The sequence below is a fragment of the Rosa chinensis genome, chromosome 1 (assembly GCF_002994745.2).
Source record: "Rosa chinensis cultivar Old Blush chromosome 1, RchiOBHm-V2, whole genome shotgun sequence".
In the NCBI taxonomy this organism is placed as follows: Eukaryota; Viridiplantae; Streptophyta; class Magnoliopsida; order Rosales; family Rosaceae; genus Rosa; species Rosa chinensis.
Genome location: NC_037088.1, coordinates 58,488,601 through 58,505,819, shown reverse-complemented (window position 1 = coordinate 58,505,819; position 17,219 = coordinate 58,488,601). Strand labels below are relative to the sequence as shown.

The 17,219-nt window shown below is 38.3% G+C and overlaps 3 protein-coding genes across 12 annotated transcripts; 1 reads left to right on the top strand and 2 right to left on the bottom strand.

Moving 5' to 3' along the window:
* The first annotated feature begins 606 nt into the window (after positions 1–606).
* On the top strand, positions 607–5,381 carry LOC112182827 (probable methyltransferase PMT11). The gene is made up of 9 exons (XM_024321372.2): positions 607–1,467; positions 1,618–1,767; positions 1,880–2,150; positions 2,565–2,675; positions 3,070–3,229; positions 3,451–3,708; positions 3,803–3,925; positions 4,180–4,257; positions 4,811–5,381. The coding sequence occupies exons 1-9, from the start codon at positions 778–780 to the stop codon at positions 5,016–5,018; spliced, it is 2,049 nt and encodes a 682-aa protein (XP_024177140.1). The 5' UTR covers positions 607–777; the 3' UTR covers positions 5,019–5,381.
* A 235-nt stretch (positions 5,382–5,616) lies between these two features.
* LOC112182828 (protein HESO1) lies at positions 5,617–10,673 on the bottom strand. 6 transcript variants are annotated; one of them, XM_040509565.1, is made up of 10 exons: positions 10,583–10,673; positions 9,755–9,973; positions 9,453–9,617; positions 8,925–9,103; positions 8,751–8,846; positions 8,233–8,302; positions 7,340–7,470; positions 7,064–7,174; positions 6,192–6,949; positions 5,617–6,011 (listed from the first exon to the last, which is right to left on the bottom strand). In XM_040509565.1, the coding sequence occupies exons 2-10, from the start codon at positions 9,873–9,875 to the stop codon at positions 5,870–5,872; spliced, it is 1,773 nt and encodes a 590-aa protein (XP_040365499.1). In that variant the 5' UTR covers positions 9,876–9,973; positions 10,583–10,673; the 3' UTR covers positions 5,617–5,869. The 6 variants fall into 6 exon arrangements, with proteins under 6 accessions (XP_040365499.1, XP_040365498.1, XP_040365494.1 ...); XM_040509564.1 differs by having other exon boundaries at positions 5,617–6,171; positions 6,232–6,949; XM_040509560.1 differs by having other exon boundaries at positions 5,617–6,438; positions 6,481–6,949.
* Positions 10,674–12,892: 2,219 nt separating this feature from the next.
* Positions 12,893–16,785, bottom strand: LOC112182829 (protein HESO1). Of its 5 annotated transcripts, none has more exons than XM_024321378.2 (9): positions 16,714–16,785; positions 16,341–16,488; positions 15,618–15,782; positions 15,221–15,399; positions 15,042–15,137; positions 14,538–14,607; positions 13,971–14,101; positions 13,718–13,828; positions 12,893–13,635 (listed from the first exon to the last, which is right to left on the bottom strand). In XM_024321378.2, the coding sequence occupies exons 2-9, from the start codon at positions 16,477–16,479 to the stop codon at positions 13,144–13,146; spliced, it is 1,383 nt and encodes a 460-aa protein (XP_024177146.1). In that variant the 5' UTR covers positions 16,480–16,488; positions 16,714–16,785; the 3' UTR covers positions 12,893–13,143. The 5 variants fall into 5 exon arrangements, with proteins under 5 accessions (XP_024177146.1, XP_024177147.1, XP_024177144.1 ...); XM_024321379.2 differs by having other exon boundaries at positions 16,341–16,485; positions 16,714–16,778; XM_024321376.2 differs by having other exon boundaries at positions 16,666–16,742.
* Between the last annotated feature and the right edge of the window lie 434 nt (positions 16,786–17,219).

Sequence of the window (17,219 nt, the reverse complement as noted above, 5' to 3'; positions counted from 1 at the left end):
GTAAGACCAAACATTGTAACGGTGAGAAGAAAATATGCGAGGGAATTATTAGGGTTCTGCTATCAATCTAGGGGTGAAATGTTACATGTAAATACAAATTGATGTGATATCTACTTTAATGGAGTATAGACTAATGCGACTGGTTGAAGAAATTTTTGAGTCAGACTTTCTTTTATTATAATTATAGACTAAATCATATATAATTTTTCATCAAATGAAGTATTTTTATATCGAGTAAAGTTGCTTCTTTTTTTTATTACAATTACACACTAAATCATATATCATTCAACTATTTTAAAGACATCGTATTCAATTGCATGAGGATGTTCTTAGCAAGTTAATATAAAAATAAAAATAAAAAATCTAAAACGTCCATATCCTATGAACGACCGGCCCGATTCAACATGGAGCTTCTTATTTTCGAAAGAAACTCCCCACACAAACCCAGACGTGGGAACGTTCCTCTCTCCGTCACCGACATTGCCAAGTGGATTCAACCCCTCGCCACGTGTCTCCCTCTCGCGCTCCCGCCACTCACGACTCTATCCCTCCGCGGGTGACGTTAGACATGAGTCAACCGCAGCTGTCTGATTGGCATTTGCTCAGCAAAATCCCAGCCACAGTCTTTATACCTCTCCTCCTCCTCCTCCTCCTCCTCCTCCTCACTCTCTCACTCTCACAGTCCCAAACACACAACCCACATTGCCATCAAAACGCTGCGTTTTGTTCATGGTTTTCGATCCAGAGGGCTAAAATCATCGCGCACTGAATCAGAAGATGGGATTTTTCGGGAATGGCGATTGGTTGAGGATCCCATTGATCATCAAAATATGGGGGTTCATCATGATCTCCGTCACCTTCTTCTACTTGGGCAAGAACTGGACCGGTGGGGCCCAGCAGCTCCTCTCCTTCACCACCGCCGCCACCACGCGCCGATCTCCTCCTTCCGCCACCGTCTCCATTTCCCCCAATCTCAACAACCCCTTCAACCTCTCCGCCCTCCTCAACGAAACCCTGGCCCCGCCGCCCTTGCCTTCTCCTCCTCCGCCTCCGCCGCCGCTTCCTTCTTCTCCGCCGCCCCCCGCGCCGCCGCCGTCGGACGTGATCCAGCGGTTCGGGATCGTGGACGAGAACGGGACCATGGCCGACGATTTCGAGGTCGGCGAGTTCGATCCCGATGAGGTGGTGGAGAATTGGAGCGGCCAGAATGGGACGGCGGCGGCGGCGGAGAGTGCCGGGAGCGGGTCGGGTAGGTTCAATGGGAAGAGGTTTGAGCTTTGTCGTAACGGTATGAGCGAGTACATACCGTGTTTGGATAATGTGGTGGCCATTAAGAGGCTCAAATCCACCGATAAAGGCGAGCGCTTTGAGCGGCATTGTCCGGATTCCGGCAAGGGTTTGAATTGCTTGGTTCCGCCGCCCAAGAACTACAAGAGCCCCATTCCATGGCCGAAGAGCCGCGATGAGGTACTAGATTAAACCTTAGTTCAAGTATGGATGTAAATGCAGGTTTATAACTTTAGATAGTACACAAGTATAAAGAACATTTTCGCTAGGAAGGTTGTTTGTTTTCGCTATTACTATGCGGTGTGTGATTGTGATTATTTATTGTTGCAGGTTTGGTTCAATAATGTACCTCATACTCGTCTGGTTGAGGATAAAGGGGGTCAGAACTGGATTACACGAGAAAAGAAGAAGTTTAAGTTTCCGGGAGGTGGGACACAGTTTATACATGGGGCAAATGAGTACTTGGATCATATTTCTAAGGTTAGAATTGTTTAAAGTTGAAAGAAACTGGGAATTTGAAGTGGATAGTTTGGACAGTGAGTTATTGTTTCTTGTTTCTTTTTTCTCTGATGGTCAAATTCTAATGGTGTAGATGATCCCTGACATCACATTTGGTCACCATATTCGAGTTGCATTGGATGTTGGATGTGGTGTTGCAAGTTTTGGTGCATACCTGCTGCAACGGAATGTCATCACTATGTCAATTGCTCCAAAAGATGTCCATGAGAATCAGATACAATTTGCTCTTGAGCGTGGAGTGCCTGCAATGGTAGCAGCATTTGCTACTCGCCGTTTATTGTACCCAAGTCAGGCATTTGACTTGATCCATTGCTCACGATGCAGGATTAATTGGACTCGTGACGGTATGCCATTTTTGTTGTACAGTTTTTTTTTTTTTTTTCCCACTGTTTATCATAGCTGGGGAAATGACAAGTTTAGAACAGTTGATCTAGCATGAGAGTGCTCGTTAGACAGTATGCAAGTAATATTACTATATTAGTAGCATTGCAATTTTCTCAATCCTTCCATAAATATGCCTGTTGGTAAAAAAAAAATCTTCAAATGTAATGAACAACTTACTTCTAAACTGATGTGCTCACAAACTTGAGTTATACTAACCTCAAGAAGTTCACCTTCTTTCTTTACTATCAAAATCTCAGGGTTTGAAGCAGTGTTTTGATCTTTGTTATATTGTTTATTGTTAAAGAGTTGCTAACTTGGCGGATATCTTCTGATTATGTTTTATCTTTACCCTCTTTCTCTTCTTTGTGATGAAGATGGGATATTGCTACTTGAGGTTAATAGGATGCTCCGGGCAGGAGGATACTTTGTTTGGGCAGCACAGCCAGTTTATAAGCATGAAGAAGTCCTAGAGGAGCAGTGGCAAGGTAACACTATTCTATTATATACTTTTTTATTTGAATTGTTTGTTGAACTTCTTCTGATAATTTGTTTGTTGCATTTTTCTTTAGCGAGGTTTTTGTTTTATATTGGTTGCCCTCTGTATATTCAATTTCAAACCTCTGCATATTCAATTTCCAACTTGCGATTACTTGAGAACAATATAACGTTTTGTCTTTCCACTTCTAAATCAATTCTCTATCCACCAAGCTGTAACCTACAGTTTTCTTTTGACTGTGATTCCTATTTGTTTAACTTTATTGCTCCTGAAGACCGATTTTAACCAACAAATGAGCAATATCACCGTCTTCATTGCACTTGAAATTTCTTACCTGGCAACAATAACATTTCTTATATTTTTCCTCATTTATTCTTGGCCAGAGATGCTTAACCTCACGACCCGTCTTTGCTGGGAGTTTGTGAAAAAGGATGGCTATGTTGCCGTATGGCAGAAGCCAGTTAACAACAGCTGCTATCTAGGTCGGGATGCTGAAACCAAACCTCCATTATGCGACTCAAGTGATGACCCGGACAAAGTTTGGTAATATTTCCTCTCCAACTATTCTCTTACTAATGATTTGATAATTGCATTAAAGTAAGATATTATCGGTATGTCAAATTTCTTGTTCATCAAACTCAGATATTAATCAAATTTCAAATCTCAAATTATTGTTTAAAAGAACTTTTAGTCCAGATGTACTTGACTTTCTTCTTCTTGTTGTGAGGGTCACAGTTTTTGGTATTCTTTGTATGATGATGCAGGTATGTTGATCTGAAGGCATGCATAACAAGACTCCCTGAAAATGGTTATGGAGCAAATGTCACAACATGGCCAGACCGCATGCAAACTCCCCCTGATAGGCTTCAGAGCATACAGTTTGATGCCTATATATCCAGAAAGGAGCTCTTCAAGGCAGAATCTAAATATTGGCATGAAATAATTGAAGGCTATGTCCGTGCTTTTAAATGGAAGAAGTTAAGATTAAGAAATGTAATGGATATGAGAGCTGGCTTTGGAGGGTATGATATTCATCTCATATTCCACTGATCAACCTTTTCTAATTTATTTTTCTTAAATTTTCTCATTGCTTACAGTCTATGAACTGGTTGGCAGATTTGCAGTGGCACTAATGGAACATAATTTAAATTCCTGGGTTATGAATGTGGTTCCTGTTAGCGGCCCCAACACCTTGCCTGTTATATATGACCGTGGATTTATTGGAGTTATGCATGACTGGTATGTTACAAACAGCTCTCTATGTCTAGCTGGTTGATTTGTTAATATGTTTTTCTTTGCTTGGAGACACTGATAGATTGTCTGATTATAAAAGTCTGTTCTACTTCTATTAAAAATACCACTAGAGATATATTCAAATGTTCAACAAATAATGACAAAATCAACTGTTACAATAGGTTCTAAGCATGATTTGACCGATTCTTGTAACAATATGCATTTAATTAAAAGTAACTAATTTGCATTATGTCTATCAGGTGTGAGCCATTTGATACATACCCAAGAACCTATGATTTATTACATGCAGCTGGCCTCTTCTCTATTGAGAAGAAAAGGTATACCCCTCTTTCTCCAAGTAGAAAACTTTAATTGCTTTATGTTTTATCTATTCGGGTTTCCCATCAGTCCATCACTATTCCGTCTTTTAGTCCCTTAGATGAAAGTGAACAGTAGTTTGCTGCAATGAGGGCTTACATTGCACCAGAAGTAAGATTAAGAATATTAGTAGTGGTGCAGTTAATTAGAAACAAAAGTATTTTAGAAAAAGTAGGTGTCCGGTAACAAAATTGGAAGTATAACTGTTGGCCCTAATAACAAAGTAGGTGTCCATTACTATTCTGGTTGTGGGAATCATACTACATGCCAAAAGAAAAGGATGAAAGTTTCATCTTTGGTTGAGCAGTTAACCATTTGACTTAAAAGGGAAAGCGGAATGTAGACTTATTGTCTTCTGAGAATCATATTCAATGCCTTCTTTCTTGCAGTTTCAGTGGTTGGGGTTAAGGTATTCAGACCATGATTTAACATTGGCTATAAACCGGTGCTTTAATATCTCTGTTCGTTCTTTTCTAACAAACAGAAATAAGACTTCATGTTTCATAATCACAGGTGCAATATGTCAACAATCATGCTTGAGATGGACCGTATGCTAAGACCAGGTGGACGTGTATACATCCGTGATGCTCTTGCGGTCATGGATGAGCTTCAAGCGATTGGAAATGCCATGGGCTGGAAAGTTAATTTGCGAGACACATCTGAGGGTCCTCATGCAAGCTATAGGCTCTTCATGGCTGAAAAACGCCTCTTGCATAGTTGAAGCATTCAGATTTGAAGACCCATAGCGATTTATACTGCTCATCTCTGTGAAGGAAAATTGAGCAAAAATTTGATAAAAATGCTTGTCACCAGTAATAATTGGTGCCAGTGTAATTTGTCAGAGAGAGATAAAGAGAGATTCGTTTAATTGTGTAGCACAGATTGGATCCCCTTCAAGATAGTCCCAGACCTCAGTAAAGATTATGCAGATTTGAGTTGGTTCCCCACTAAAGAGAAACATCCCCTGTTTTCCTTGTGAAATAGAATAGCGTTGAACTAGAATTAGATTAAAGAGTTCAATTGTTTTATGTATGATGTACATATTGGCAATCCAATATCAATTCGATTTCATTTGTTTATTATTTATGAGGTTCTATGAAGTATGGATGCTGCCATTTTCCTCTTCCTGTCATTTCCATTGAATAATGAATATACACAGGATCGACATCTTTCTGAACATGAAAACTATCAAGCTCTATTCAGGTAGATCAGAACAAGAATATTCAGGGTAGATCAGAAATTTGATCTCCTGACCAAAAGAAATGTCAGAAATTCGTTCGACACAGAGATCAGACTACTCTTGATTTCACAATAACTAGTTGAAATGGAAACTTCTCTCTGAAAAGGGTAATTGATTACTTTAAAGTTTAAACAAATGGCATCATCTGTGGAGGAGAATGACCAAAACATTGAAATCATTTTGACAAAACCTTCACTCCCCAAAAATAATGGGGACAAAATAATAACCAATAAACATGGCAAACTGGAAAGGTTCTCTACAGTTTGACCTTCTGAATCAAAACCACGCAGTGAAACTTGATTTAACACCACAAGTCACATCACAACTATCTATCAGATGGTCTGCATTCCTGGTTTCTTTGGTGTCCATTTCTGATACGCCTGTAGCATTGGTGCCATCTCTGGCTTCACTTTCTGAAGTGGTGATTGTACTCGTGAGGTTGAGGGCACAGACTTTCGTATATGCGGTTGTACTTTTGACGGTGAGTGCACCAGCTTCTGTATTTGTGGCTGTACTTGTGACGGTGAGTGCACCAGCTTCTGTATTTGTGGCTGTACTTGTGACTGTGACGGTGAGTGTACCAGCTTCTGTATTTGTGGCTGTACTTGTGACGGTGAGTGCACCAGCTTCTGTATTTGTGGCTGTACTTGTGACTGTGACGGTGAGTGTACCAGCTTCTGTATTTGTGGCTGTACTTGTGACGGTGAGTGCACCAGCTTCTGTATTTGTGGCTGTACTTGTGACGGTGAGTGCACCAGTTTCTGTATTTGTGGCTGTACTTGTGACGGTGAGTGCACCAGCTTCTGTATTTGTGGCTGTACTTGTGACGGTGAGTGCACCAGTTTCTGTATTTGTGGCTGTACTTGTGATGGTGAGTGCACCAGCTTCTGTATTTGTGGCTGTACTTGTGAGGATGAGTGCACCATCTTTCGTAGTTGTTGATGTCCATGTCCTTGTGGGGACGAGTCTGCCAACTCTCGTCCATAAGAACCACTTGGTTTCGGAGGGCCATTATAATCCCTTTGGGGCACCAACTCTCGTCCCTTACCATTTGGTTTTGGGGGGCCGTTATATTCCCTTGGGGGCACCAACTCTCGTACAAAAGGACCATTTGGTTTCGGGGGACCGTTATAATGATGTCTTGGGGTTCGTGAATGTGAGCTCTCAGCCCTGAAATATTGTGGATGAGTTGTTTGGTGGTGCTTAATATTGTAACCTGGGTTGCTAATAAGACGTAGCATATGTGGTCGGACTAGTGTGGCAAGAAGGGAACTCTCAATGGCTAAGGAGGCATTGTAACTAACTGCGATTAGCCTGTCACGACTCATCTCAAAAACTTCAGAGATCCTTTTCAATGCTTTTTGGCCGACACCTCTTGCAGAATTTTCTGGCCGATCAAAAGGATCTTCAACCTACCATGCCCAATTCCGTTCACAAAATCAGTGGTGATGACACCTATTCAAACTCCAAACAAATGGGGGAGAGAATCAAAATATTTAACATATGTAGAGAAAGCATAGAATTACCAATATACAATAGGTTTTGGGCAACCATCCCATATTGCTTTCTATTCTTTCCCATTTTCCAGAATATGTGCAAATTCCCAACTCCGCAGCCTTCGAACCAAGGTCAGAGAACTGCAAATTTACAAAATGACCATAATCAAATTAACAAAGGTACCTAACCAGAAACCCAAATGAATAAGCAAGGCAAACTTTGGTGGGCATTCATGATAGGCAAGTCTCTGGTTAGAAACATATTCAACTCAAATTATTCAGGAAGGCAGAAAATAGTCAAAATACCTTCCCAAGGAATGAAATGAAAAGCTCAGACAAAGAACTTTTATTCCGAGCTCTCAATTTGTTTAGTTTAAATCTTCTCATGTTCTCAACACAACTTTTTTCAATACGTCTTTCTGCATCATCCCTCAAGCCTGCAAGAAACATAGCACAATCAAATATTTCTTGTCTAATCTAGTCAGTAAATATGTTCAGATCAACAAATTGTTCTCTGATGTACTTTAGGTATATTTTTGTACATTCAAACAAATCCTTACCAGAAGCACTATTGAACCTTTTTTTTTCCTCAATAAACAAACACTAGTTTGCTGAACGGCTGAAGGTATGATTTAAAAACCTTTTAGAATACCTCTCATGAAACGACACAGCGGAGTAATAGTATAAACTAATGAGAAGTAAATATTAGTCAACTCAAGAATCTCCTCTTCATGACCAAAAAAAAGAGAGAGAGGAAAAACAAAATATCACTTGGGGCATACAAAACTCACATTATTTCACAGGAACCATGACAGTGAAACTGATTTTACTTCTCCTTATGGGCCAATAAGCTGCCAATTACCATTGCATATCACCGCTCAAGCAATTAACATGCTCTCGAGTTGAAAAAAGAAAACTCTAGATCCAATATTTAAAAAAAATAAAAGGACACTTGGCAATTGAAAGATTGAAACTATAGTTTTCTTCCTCATATCTTTGCTTTGTAAAAGGGAGTTCCTTTGCTTTGATGCTGTGTAGAGCTAACTTAAACTCCATTATTTCAAACAAAGAACCAGTACCATATCTTCAAAGAAAAATCAATTTCAGAAACTATTCCAAAAGGAAAAAAAAATTATTCAATTTTTACCAACAGTTAGTGGCAAAATGAGGTCTCTGTTTAAGGTAAGGCTGAAAAGTACCTTTAAGATCATCCGTGAGAGTATCTGTATATATGTCTTGAAGAGGAGGCAGAATTGCAGGTGTACATGTCTGAAATTTTTTTTAACGAATATTAAATTAAAATCAGGAACATATACTACACAAAACTGAATCATATATGCTGTTACTGTATGGAGCAAGAACAGGATTTGAAATGAGATCAAGAAGACCAAAAGATATAAAACGAGAAACTCAGACTCTAGTAAGATGCAGCATGGTATCAACAACACATAACACCAATGTAGAAAAATCACAAAGAAGAAAATTATGAACCAAGTGGTATGAATCTGGGAAAGGAATAAAAGTGACACTTTGTAAAGTCTAGCAAATGATGAGAAAAGCACAGAAGGGTTAGAAAAAACGTTACTACACTACTTCTAGCAAACCAGGTCCCATATCAACTATGCTAGATGATGCTAAATTGCAGCTGAAACCCAAAGAAACCCTTCAGACTCCAACTACTTTGTGGTCAATACCAGAAATGAAGATTTAAAATCACCTGAAAATGGAAGATCACAAGCAAACTCAGAGAGTATGAATTGAAAGTCCCAGATTTTGAATTATTGATATTGTGTGCTTTTGCCCATTCCTTCACCTACAAAGGCAACAGGAATATATCATGTAAGAACACTTTTCAGTTGAAAAGTACATTTAACTTGCAATTGCAACCTACCAGTAAAACCATATCACGAAAGCGTGGATCTATATCATTCATCCATAAAAAGAGTTTTGATTTCATTTGGGCTTTCAGGTTATTGACTGAAATATCACAGGAGATGTTTCCAAGATTACTTTTGACCATCAGAATGGGAACTCTTGCATTAGGTATGAACTGATACCTGTTCCATCCACCTGAAAATCAATCAATGTTCCTTAGGAAGTGAAATGTGGAAATTTTGTAACTAAGAAAAATCAAACAAAAAGACATACATTTTCATAGTGTGGAAGCTTATGGAATGTAAGTTTATAGAATTAAAAGTAGGCCATTTGCATATGTAATTCAAGTAAACATATGAAAAAATGATTAACCATGAGTCAATGACATGTTCAGTATACTAACGGTTATTTATGATCAGCCTCATAGACCACAGACAGGTGAAGATACTGAAACCCCAAATTATTATCCCAGTCTTTTTTATTGGAAGAGGAAGGATCTTCTCAAGATTTAAAGCACTTGAAAAAGAAAAAACAATAAATCTACCTCTCATTCTCATAGCCTTCATTAAATCTTTTAGTACATCTTGTGTGTGCTTTCTTCCATAAGAAGAAATATATGCGCCTTTTGAGAACTCAATTGAAACATCCAAGTCTCCCCAGCGAGTAAAGAGTTCTGAGACAAATGATCCAAATGGCTCCACAGTTGCACCTGGTCTTATGCCAATTATGTCATAAATTTGAAGAGTGAGTCAAATCTATAAACTGAAGGGAAAAAATTATCCCATGTTTAGAGAAGACAAATCACTAATTAAACAAAGTGGCTGGACCAAAACATAGATAAATCACCTCTTAAGCTCTCTACAGACTCAACAGCTCCTTGTAACTCCCGAAGAATTTGGCATCGTGTTTCTCGATCCGTGGGCAAGGGTTCAAGCACACGTATTATCTCCCTGAGAGTATTCTCCATATTACTTTGAGCCACTTAATCCCTGCCGTTGCGCCAACACCCTAGTGCAAAAGGGATCTTAGCACCATACTACCATACTTCATGGAAGCAGTAAAGTCCTGACAAGAAAAGCTTACACCAACTTCAGTAAGATGAGTGTGAATTCAAAAGCAACGCATAGATTTCCATAATTATTCAAGAAACTGAATATAGTACGATCCAATACACTATGCAGCTACCACATCAAACTCGTTCCATCAGATAAACAACTGTATACCGAAACTACGCATTTCAATCAGATACCTTTGCCATACATTTTTTATATCAAACTATACGAAACAGAAGTTCATAGACTGTGAGAATCCATATTTTAGATAAACAGAAACAAAACAACATAATTTTCCAACGTGGAGTACCTAACACTCCGAAACCTGCTCAAAAACAACAGTGCAAGTTTCTAACATTCAAAGACCGATAGTTTTACATGCTTGATCAAACTCCGCTACATAATACTCCCATTTCACAAACAAAGCAAAAACCTTAATTGATCAAAAACCCTACAAACATGATACTTGGATCATAAACCCAATTCGAAACCAAGCAATAACACAAAACCCAATGAACAAAATTAAAACTTGACGATTACAGAGAGAATCACCCGCGTTTTCCAGGGTTTTGATGATGCAATGCATAAAACTCAGAAAGACGAATCGAAGTATAGACATTACCTAGAAGAAGAAGAAGTGGGTTTGGTGACGAGGTCAACTCGCAGTAATTGGGAGCGGAGACCCAGAACTTGTACTTGGCATGACTCTGGGAAACAAAGGTTGAATAATACGTGTATATATAGTGAAATAGAGGCCTGGGAATTAATTTTTTTTTTACCAAAAAAGGTTTTTTGTTTTTTTTTTTCGAACGAGAACAAATAATATTACATGCAACCATACGAACTCATTAGAAGCTCTCCCGTATTCAGTATATAGTAATAGTGGTTATTTACGTTGAATTTATTTAATTGAGCAAGTATTTTTGTAAGGGAAGTGAAATTTACATTTCTCTGGTTTCTTTCGGTAATTGGAAAGAGAGACTCAGAACTTGTACTTGGTACGACTCTGAAAAACAGAGGCATTAACATAATTACTAAAAAGAGGCCTGTGGAATTCTTTTTTTTTTTTTTTACCAAAAAAGGATAGTAAAAAAGAGGCCTGGGGAATTAATTTTTTTTACCAAAATTACTATGTAGTAATACCGGATATTCACGTTGAATTTACTTAATTGAGTGAGTATTTTTTGTAAGAGGAGTGAAATTTACATTTCCCATTTACAATCCACACTTCATGTTTTTCTAATTTAGTTTTTTTTTCTTTTTAAATCGAGCCAGTAGGGCGAATATAAATTCATCAAATGTCAGAATAGGCCATTACATACTCTCCCGCTGTCATTTAGATAAACAATAAGATAGTGGTAGTACCCACAATGGTACATAAAAAAATAGACCCACTCATTGTACAATCAATACATACACATAGCGGGATCCCCCTTGGGTACTATGCGAGAGGCGCTAGAAAGATCCGGCCCTCCCAACCTACTCTTAACCAATAAATCTAATTGTCTAGAGACCTCAATTGGTGTACAACTAGATCCACTGAGAATTAAGTCGACAAGACCGGTCCCTGAAAACGGAACATTATTGTAATTTAGACAAAACTAAATAACATAGTGTTGGCCAAGGCCAAAACCCTAGCCCAAATTCGAAGTGCAGCTACTCCAAAAGAAAGCCCAAACTCCAGGTCCAGCAGGTTGCTACAGCAAGCCCAAACCTATCTCCAACACGCAGTGGTCGTGTAGCACATCCGCCGCATCCAGCCGCGCCAACCACATCCTCACAGTTAAGCTGGAACCCCACGTCCCACACCTGCCTACGTCATCGCGCAATCCTACAGCCACCAAGTCAACGCAAGATCAACGAGAAAACCTCGCCGCCGCATAGCCCCTGGGAACCTTACTGCCGCTCAGTCCATTCGACCCACGCCGTCGTCGCTAGATCTACAGAACCCACGCCGCCGCTCAAGCCATCCGTGCACAACCCAACCACCATGCATAGAGCCTACAACTGATGCTCACCAACTAGATAGTCATATGTCCCTTGAGCCGAAGCCACTCTCTAGAACAAATAGAGCAAAAGTAGCTATCAATACCCATCCCGCAAAGACTCATTAGTGGCAAGGCAAGCCCATACCCATTCCGAATGCCACCGGACGAGCAAATTTTTCAAAACCCTAGACCAAGAGATGCTGGGTTTTTTGGAGCAGATTTTTCTAATTTAGTATGTTAAATTCTGTCATTTTGTAAAAACAAAGTCTTGGGAGTGTGAATTTCATTCTAAGAAAATAAAGGAAATGTGGATTGCAACACTTCTCATTTTCCTTTGGCAAAATTACCAATGTGATTGATAAATGTGATATTTAATTATTTGTTGGCATCTTTGAACAATCATTGGAGATTATATACTCGTTAGGTGATTTACTGATAATGGAAGATTCATTCGCAGTATGTTTCAACAAGCTCATCTTTTAAAACCCTGGTTCAGTGTATTTTTGGGGAAAAATCAAAACTTTTTGTAAAGAAATTACCAATGCGATTGATAAATAGTATTTGATTATTTGTTGGCATCTTTGGACGATCGATGGAAATTACATACAGTTATTTGATTTACCGATAATGGAGGCTTTTTTTTTTTTTTTTTTTTTTTTTTTTTATTTTCTTCTCTTTATATAAAGAGGATCAAAGGATTTCACTCCTACCCCCATGGTGACTCGAACCCATGACTTCGTCATTAGGTAGTGGGTGCTCTAACCACTGAGTTAACACCACCGATAATGGAGGCTTTATTCGCAATATGTTTCGTTCAATGTATTTTTGGGGAAGAATCAAAACTTTTTGTAAAGAAACTATCAAAGAGTTACATCGTGTTTCATGCCGTCTTCTCTTTTCTTTACATATCATGGTTTAGTCGAAGACCTTGTGCACTAAGTAACTTAAAGACAAAGAAACTATCAAAGAGTAGATCCCTTTCTTCAACTTTAAGGTTCAGGTCACACATTTGGGTCCATGGCCATCAAAATCAATATCCAGTCCATCTCAGAGATGTTGATGCCACAAGGCCGACAAACCGATATCTAAACATAACGTGCCTACAAACTGTTGAGCGTGTTCCTGAATCCTACATGACATATACGTACATAATGTCGAGGAATATGAATTGAATCATGGAACCCTGGAAATGAGCCTACTGAATGTACTCCCCAGGCATACACATTCCGCATGCACAATCCCGAGATGTCTCTAGAGTTGGGATATCAGGGGTGGACCTGTTGGGATGGTTTTCTGGCTTCATCTCTTGAAAAGTGGGCTTGACAGGATGGTTTTCTGGCGTCATCTTCTGAAATTGAGACTGGACTTGTGAGGGTTTCTGTGCCCACTTATGCACCTGAGGACGACGTGGTTGCCTGGGAACATAATTCCCCCTTGGTGTTCTTGAATGTGGGCTCTCAGTCATGAAACGTTGTGGATAAGCTCCATGACGTTGCTCAAACTGGTAGTGAGATGTTCCTGTCACAAGACGGTAGGTTAGGGGTCGGACTAGTGTGGCAAGAATGTCACTCTGATTAGCTGACATGAGTATGTCCCTGCTCATCTTAAAAGCTTCAGATATCCTTGTCAATTCTCCCATGCTAACAGCCCTTGAAGAGTTTTCTGGCTGATCAAAGGGATCTTGAATCTACCATGGGGAGAGTAAATTACATATCTTCATCAATGAAGAAACTCAAAACATACATTTACAGAAACAGAAATGGAATTACCATTATGGTATATGTTTGGGGCAACCATGTCATATTGCTTGGTATGTCTTCCCACTGTCCGGTATATGGGCAAATTCCCAACTTTCTTGTTTTCAGAAAAAGGTCCGAAAACTGCAAACATTCATGAAAATACCATCAACGTGAAAACACTAACTAGAACAATATCATGGAATTCATGAGACAGCTTAAATTGGCCAAACACTTTAAATTGCCTGATGAAAGAAGATGGTTTGAATTATTTTCTAGAAATTACCTTCTCAAGGAATGAAATGAAAAGCTGTGACAATGAACTTCTGTTTTCTGCTCCACATTTGTCTGATTTAAACCTTGTTACGTTATCAACACATGTTTCTTCAATACGTTTTTCTGCATCAGCCCTCAAGCCTGCATGAAGCATAGCACACAAAATGTCATCTAAATTGGTCAATTTAGTGTTCAGATCAACAAATCTTTTTAGATGTATTTTAGGTATCTTGTTGCACATTCAAACCAAACAGTATCTAAACTTGGGTGAGACATTGATTTCATAATGTGGTTCCTCACCAACAAAGAATTTTTGAAAGGGAATTGTTTCTGTTCGCAATATATGAGGTATCCAAAACTACAACTTTTCAGAATCATAACCAGCACTACTTCAACTATGACATCAAACGGTGAAGACTCCTCTCATACTGAAACACCTTCAAAGAAAAACCCCTTTTGTGGAAACTACTCAAAACGAGAACAACTTCTTCACATACTTTAATATTTCACCAACAATAAGTGGTCAATTAGTAAACACAAAATCAGTAATCTGTTTAAGACTAAAAATGACAAGTACCTTGAAGATCATCCGTGAGATTCCCTGGATATATATCTTTAAGAGGTGGCAAAATTGCAGGTGTACATGTCTGAAAAAGAAAATGAAAAGATTGGTAACTAAAATCAGGAAGGCAGGAACATATGCTACATTGAATCATATTTTTTGCTAGTGCAGGTAAGTAAGAACAGGACATTGAAACAAGTCAAGAAGATCAAACACATAACAAAATGCTTGGAAAATGGTAGGATTCAGCCTGGCATGAACATGACATCACAGAAAGCCCAGAAAGTTGCACAAAACAAAATGAAAACGACATTATAACTCTGGTAACAGAATGAAATATGACAGTTCATAACTATAGCATACAATTGGAAAGCCCAAAAAGGTTACAGATTCACAGAAACTATGATTACTCTACTTCTGGCAAACCATGTCTTTAATAATTATCTTAGATGTCATGAAAATGAAGCCAAACAGTCAAAGTACTTTCTCATCAACACCAGAAGTAAGAATTGAAATCACCTGAAAGTGGAAGACCACAAGCAAAGTGAGGGCGTACGAGTTGAAAGACCCGAGTCTTGGATTATTCATATTTTGTGCTTTTGCCCATTCCTTTACCTACAACAGCAAGAGTATTATATCATATATGAACATTTTTTTTAAAGAAAAGTAAATTCTAACCTGCAATAATACTATCATACCAGTAAAACCATATCTCGGAAGCGCCCATCAATCTCACCAATACAAAACAAGAGTTTGGATTTCATTTGTCCCTTCAGATTATTGATTGATATATCGCAAGAGATGTTTTGGAGATAACTTTCGACCTTTAATATGGGAACTCTTGCAGTGGGTATAAATTTAAAACTTTTCCATCCACCTATATTAAAATCAACACCGTTCCTTAGTTTTGCAATTTCAATCATCAGTTCCATAGATGCCGTAAACTTAGCTTCTCTGTATCTTTTCAAGTGCAATGTAGAATAAAGTGGAGGATCAATGTCCATTGTGGTGTAAAGAATGACCATCATAGGAGTCAATGACATGTTCAGTACAATATAATGTAGGCACTTGAGAAAGAAAAAACAACAAACCAACCTCTCTGTCTCATAGCTCTCATCACAACTCCTAGTAATTGTTCTTTGTGCTTTTTCCCATACTCTGAAATATATGAGCCTTTGGAAAACTCAATTGAAATATCCAAGTCTCCCCAGCAAGCATACAGATTAGACACAAATGATCCAAATGGCTCCACAGTTGCACCTGTTTCAGGCCAATTACGTCATAAATCTACAAAGTCACTAAAGTTCTGTACAAACCAATGGGAAACTATCCATCATTTATACAAGTCATATAAGATTAAACAAGCAAAATGGCATAAGTAAGAACGAATGCAGTACTACAAGCACCAGAGCTTTCTCAAAAGTTTATGATACAACACTAAAATGACCAAACACACACCAAAAAAAAAAATTGAGGCATCAGTTAGCATCCAAAACTTAAAATTTGCTTCAGTGTGCTTGTAGTATGAACAAAAGTACATGTTCAGAAACGCAGAAGAAACATAGCGAACCATGTATTCCATCTGGTGCTCAGTCACAGCCTAGTGATTGTTCGTCTGAATCAGCAAAAGCTTTAAATCAAACCAAATTTCTGCTTTTCTTTTTCTTATGAACAGACAGATTTCGATGCTGAGGGCATTCATAATAAACTAATCCCATTTCTCCAGGTTATCAAACCAAAAGGGCTTTTTGACTACATATACATTAGATGGGTGCATAAATAAAACTTAGAACAATGAACTTGTATAACCCAGCTCACCTCTTAAACCCTCCACAGATTCAACAGCTCCTTGTAACTCATGAAGGATTCTCAGTCGTGTTTCCCAATCTTCCAGTGAGGGTTTAAGAACTCGTAGAATCTGATTGAGAGTATTATCCAACATAACAAGTGTATTCATTTTTCACTGCTGTACAGAACAAGAAAATGTCAAGAACCCTAGTTCATAATGGCTTCTGGGACATAAAGTATAAACATCAAAGTTTCATGCTTTCACCACAAAAAACTCATTCTTGGAAAATAAAATGAAAAAAAAAAAAACAGAAATATTGGTATCAAATAAAAAGAGAAAAGTTAACAGTTTTACCCATCATAAAACTCCTATGAACAAGAATAAAAAAATTTGGGTGCTTACAATTTATGAAGCACTAAAGCAGAGTGATCATGGGTCACTTATGAGAGTGGTGAAATGGGTCGAAGAGTGAAGACTAGGACTGTAGAAAATACTCAAAATAGAAATAAGAAAAATAAAAACTTGGCGCACTTTAGTCAAAGCGACTTTGGTCAAATAGTACTATTGGGTCAGACCACTTGTGAATAAACAATAGTTTTTTTTTTTGTGAGAATGTAAAGAGGGGCTTGTTTATGCCTTTATGGTTTTTAGATTTAGGCCGATTTGATGGTTAGAATTGATGGGCTAGCATTTTAATTTACTGGCCCAAAGAACGAGAAAAAGTTTCTAATGTACGATTTGATAGTTGGATAAACAAAAGCTAAATATATTAATAAACCGATACATTAATAAATTAGTTTAATACATACTTAGACAGTTAGACCGGCTTCATTGCATTGTTATAGAGTCGGTTTATCTCTGTATCGAACTAGTCTACTTGATATATTATGTACACTAATATACAACAG

Excerpts from the sequence above, each read along its gene's own strand:
- LOC112182829 (XM_024321378.2), bottom strand. The coding sequence starts at position 16,479 with ATGAATACACTTGTTATGTTGGATAATACTCTCAATCAGATTCTACGA. Across the intron at positions 15,783-16,340 it reads ATCTGTGGAGGGTTTAAGAG|GTGCAACTGTGGAGCCATTT; the intron begins GTGAGCTGGGTT and ends GGCCTGAAACAG. Across the intron at positions 13,829-13,970 it reads TCATTTCATTCCTTGAGAAG|TTTTCGGACCTTTTTCTGAA; the intron begins GTAATTTCTAGA and ends GAATGTTTGCAG.
- LOC112182828 (XM_040509556.1), bottom strand. The coding sequence starts at position 9,875 with ATGGAGAATACTCTCAGGGAGATAATACGTGTGCTTGAACCCTTGCCC. Across the intron at positions 9,104-9,452 it reads GAAGGCTATGAGAATGAGAG|GTGGATGGAACAGGTATCAG; the intron begins GTAGATTTATTG and ends ATTGATTTTCAG. Across the intron at positions 7,471-8,232 it reads TCTCACGGATGATCTTAAAG|GCTTGAGGGATGATGCAGAA; the intron begins GTACTTTTCAGC and ends TGTTTCTTGCAG.
- LOC112182827 (XM_024321372.2), top strand. The coding sequence starts at position 778 with ATGGGATTTTTCGGGAATGGCGATTGGTTGAGGATCCCATTGATCATC. Across the intron at positions 2,151-2,564 it reads GATTAATTGGACTCGTGACG|ATGGGATATTGCTACTTGAG; the intron begins GTATGCCATTTT and ends TTTGTGATGAAG. Across the intron at positions 3,709-3,802 it reads ATGAGAGCTGGCTTTGGAGG|ATTTGCAGTGGCACTAATGG; the intron begins GTATGATATTCA and ends ACTGGTTGGCAG.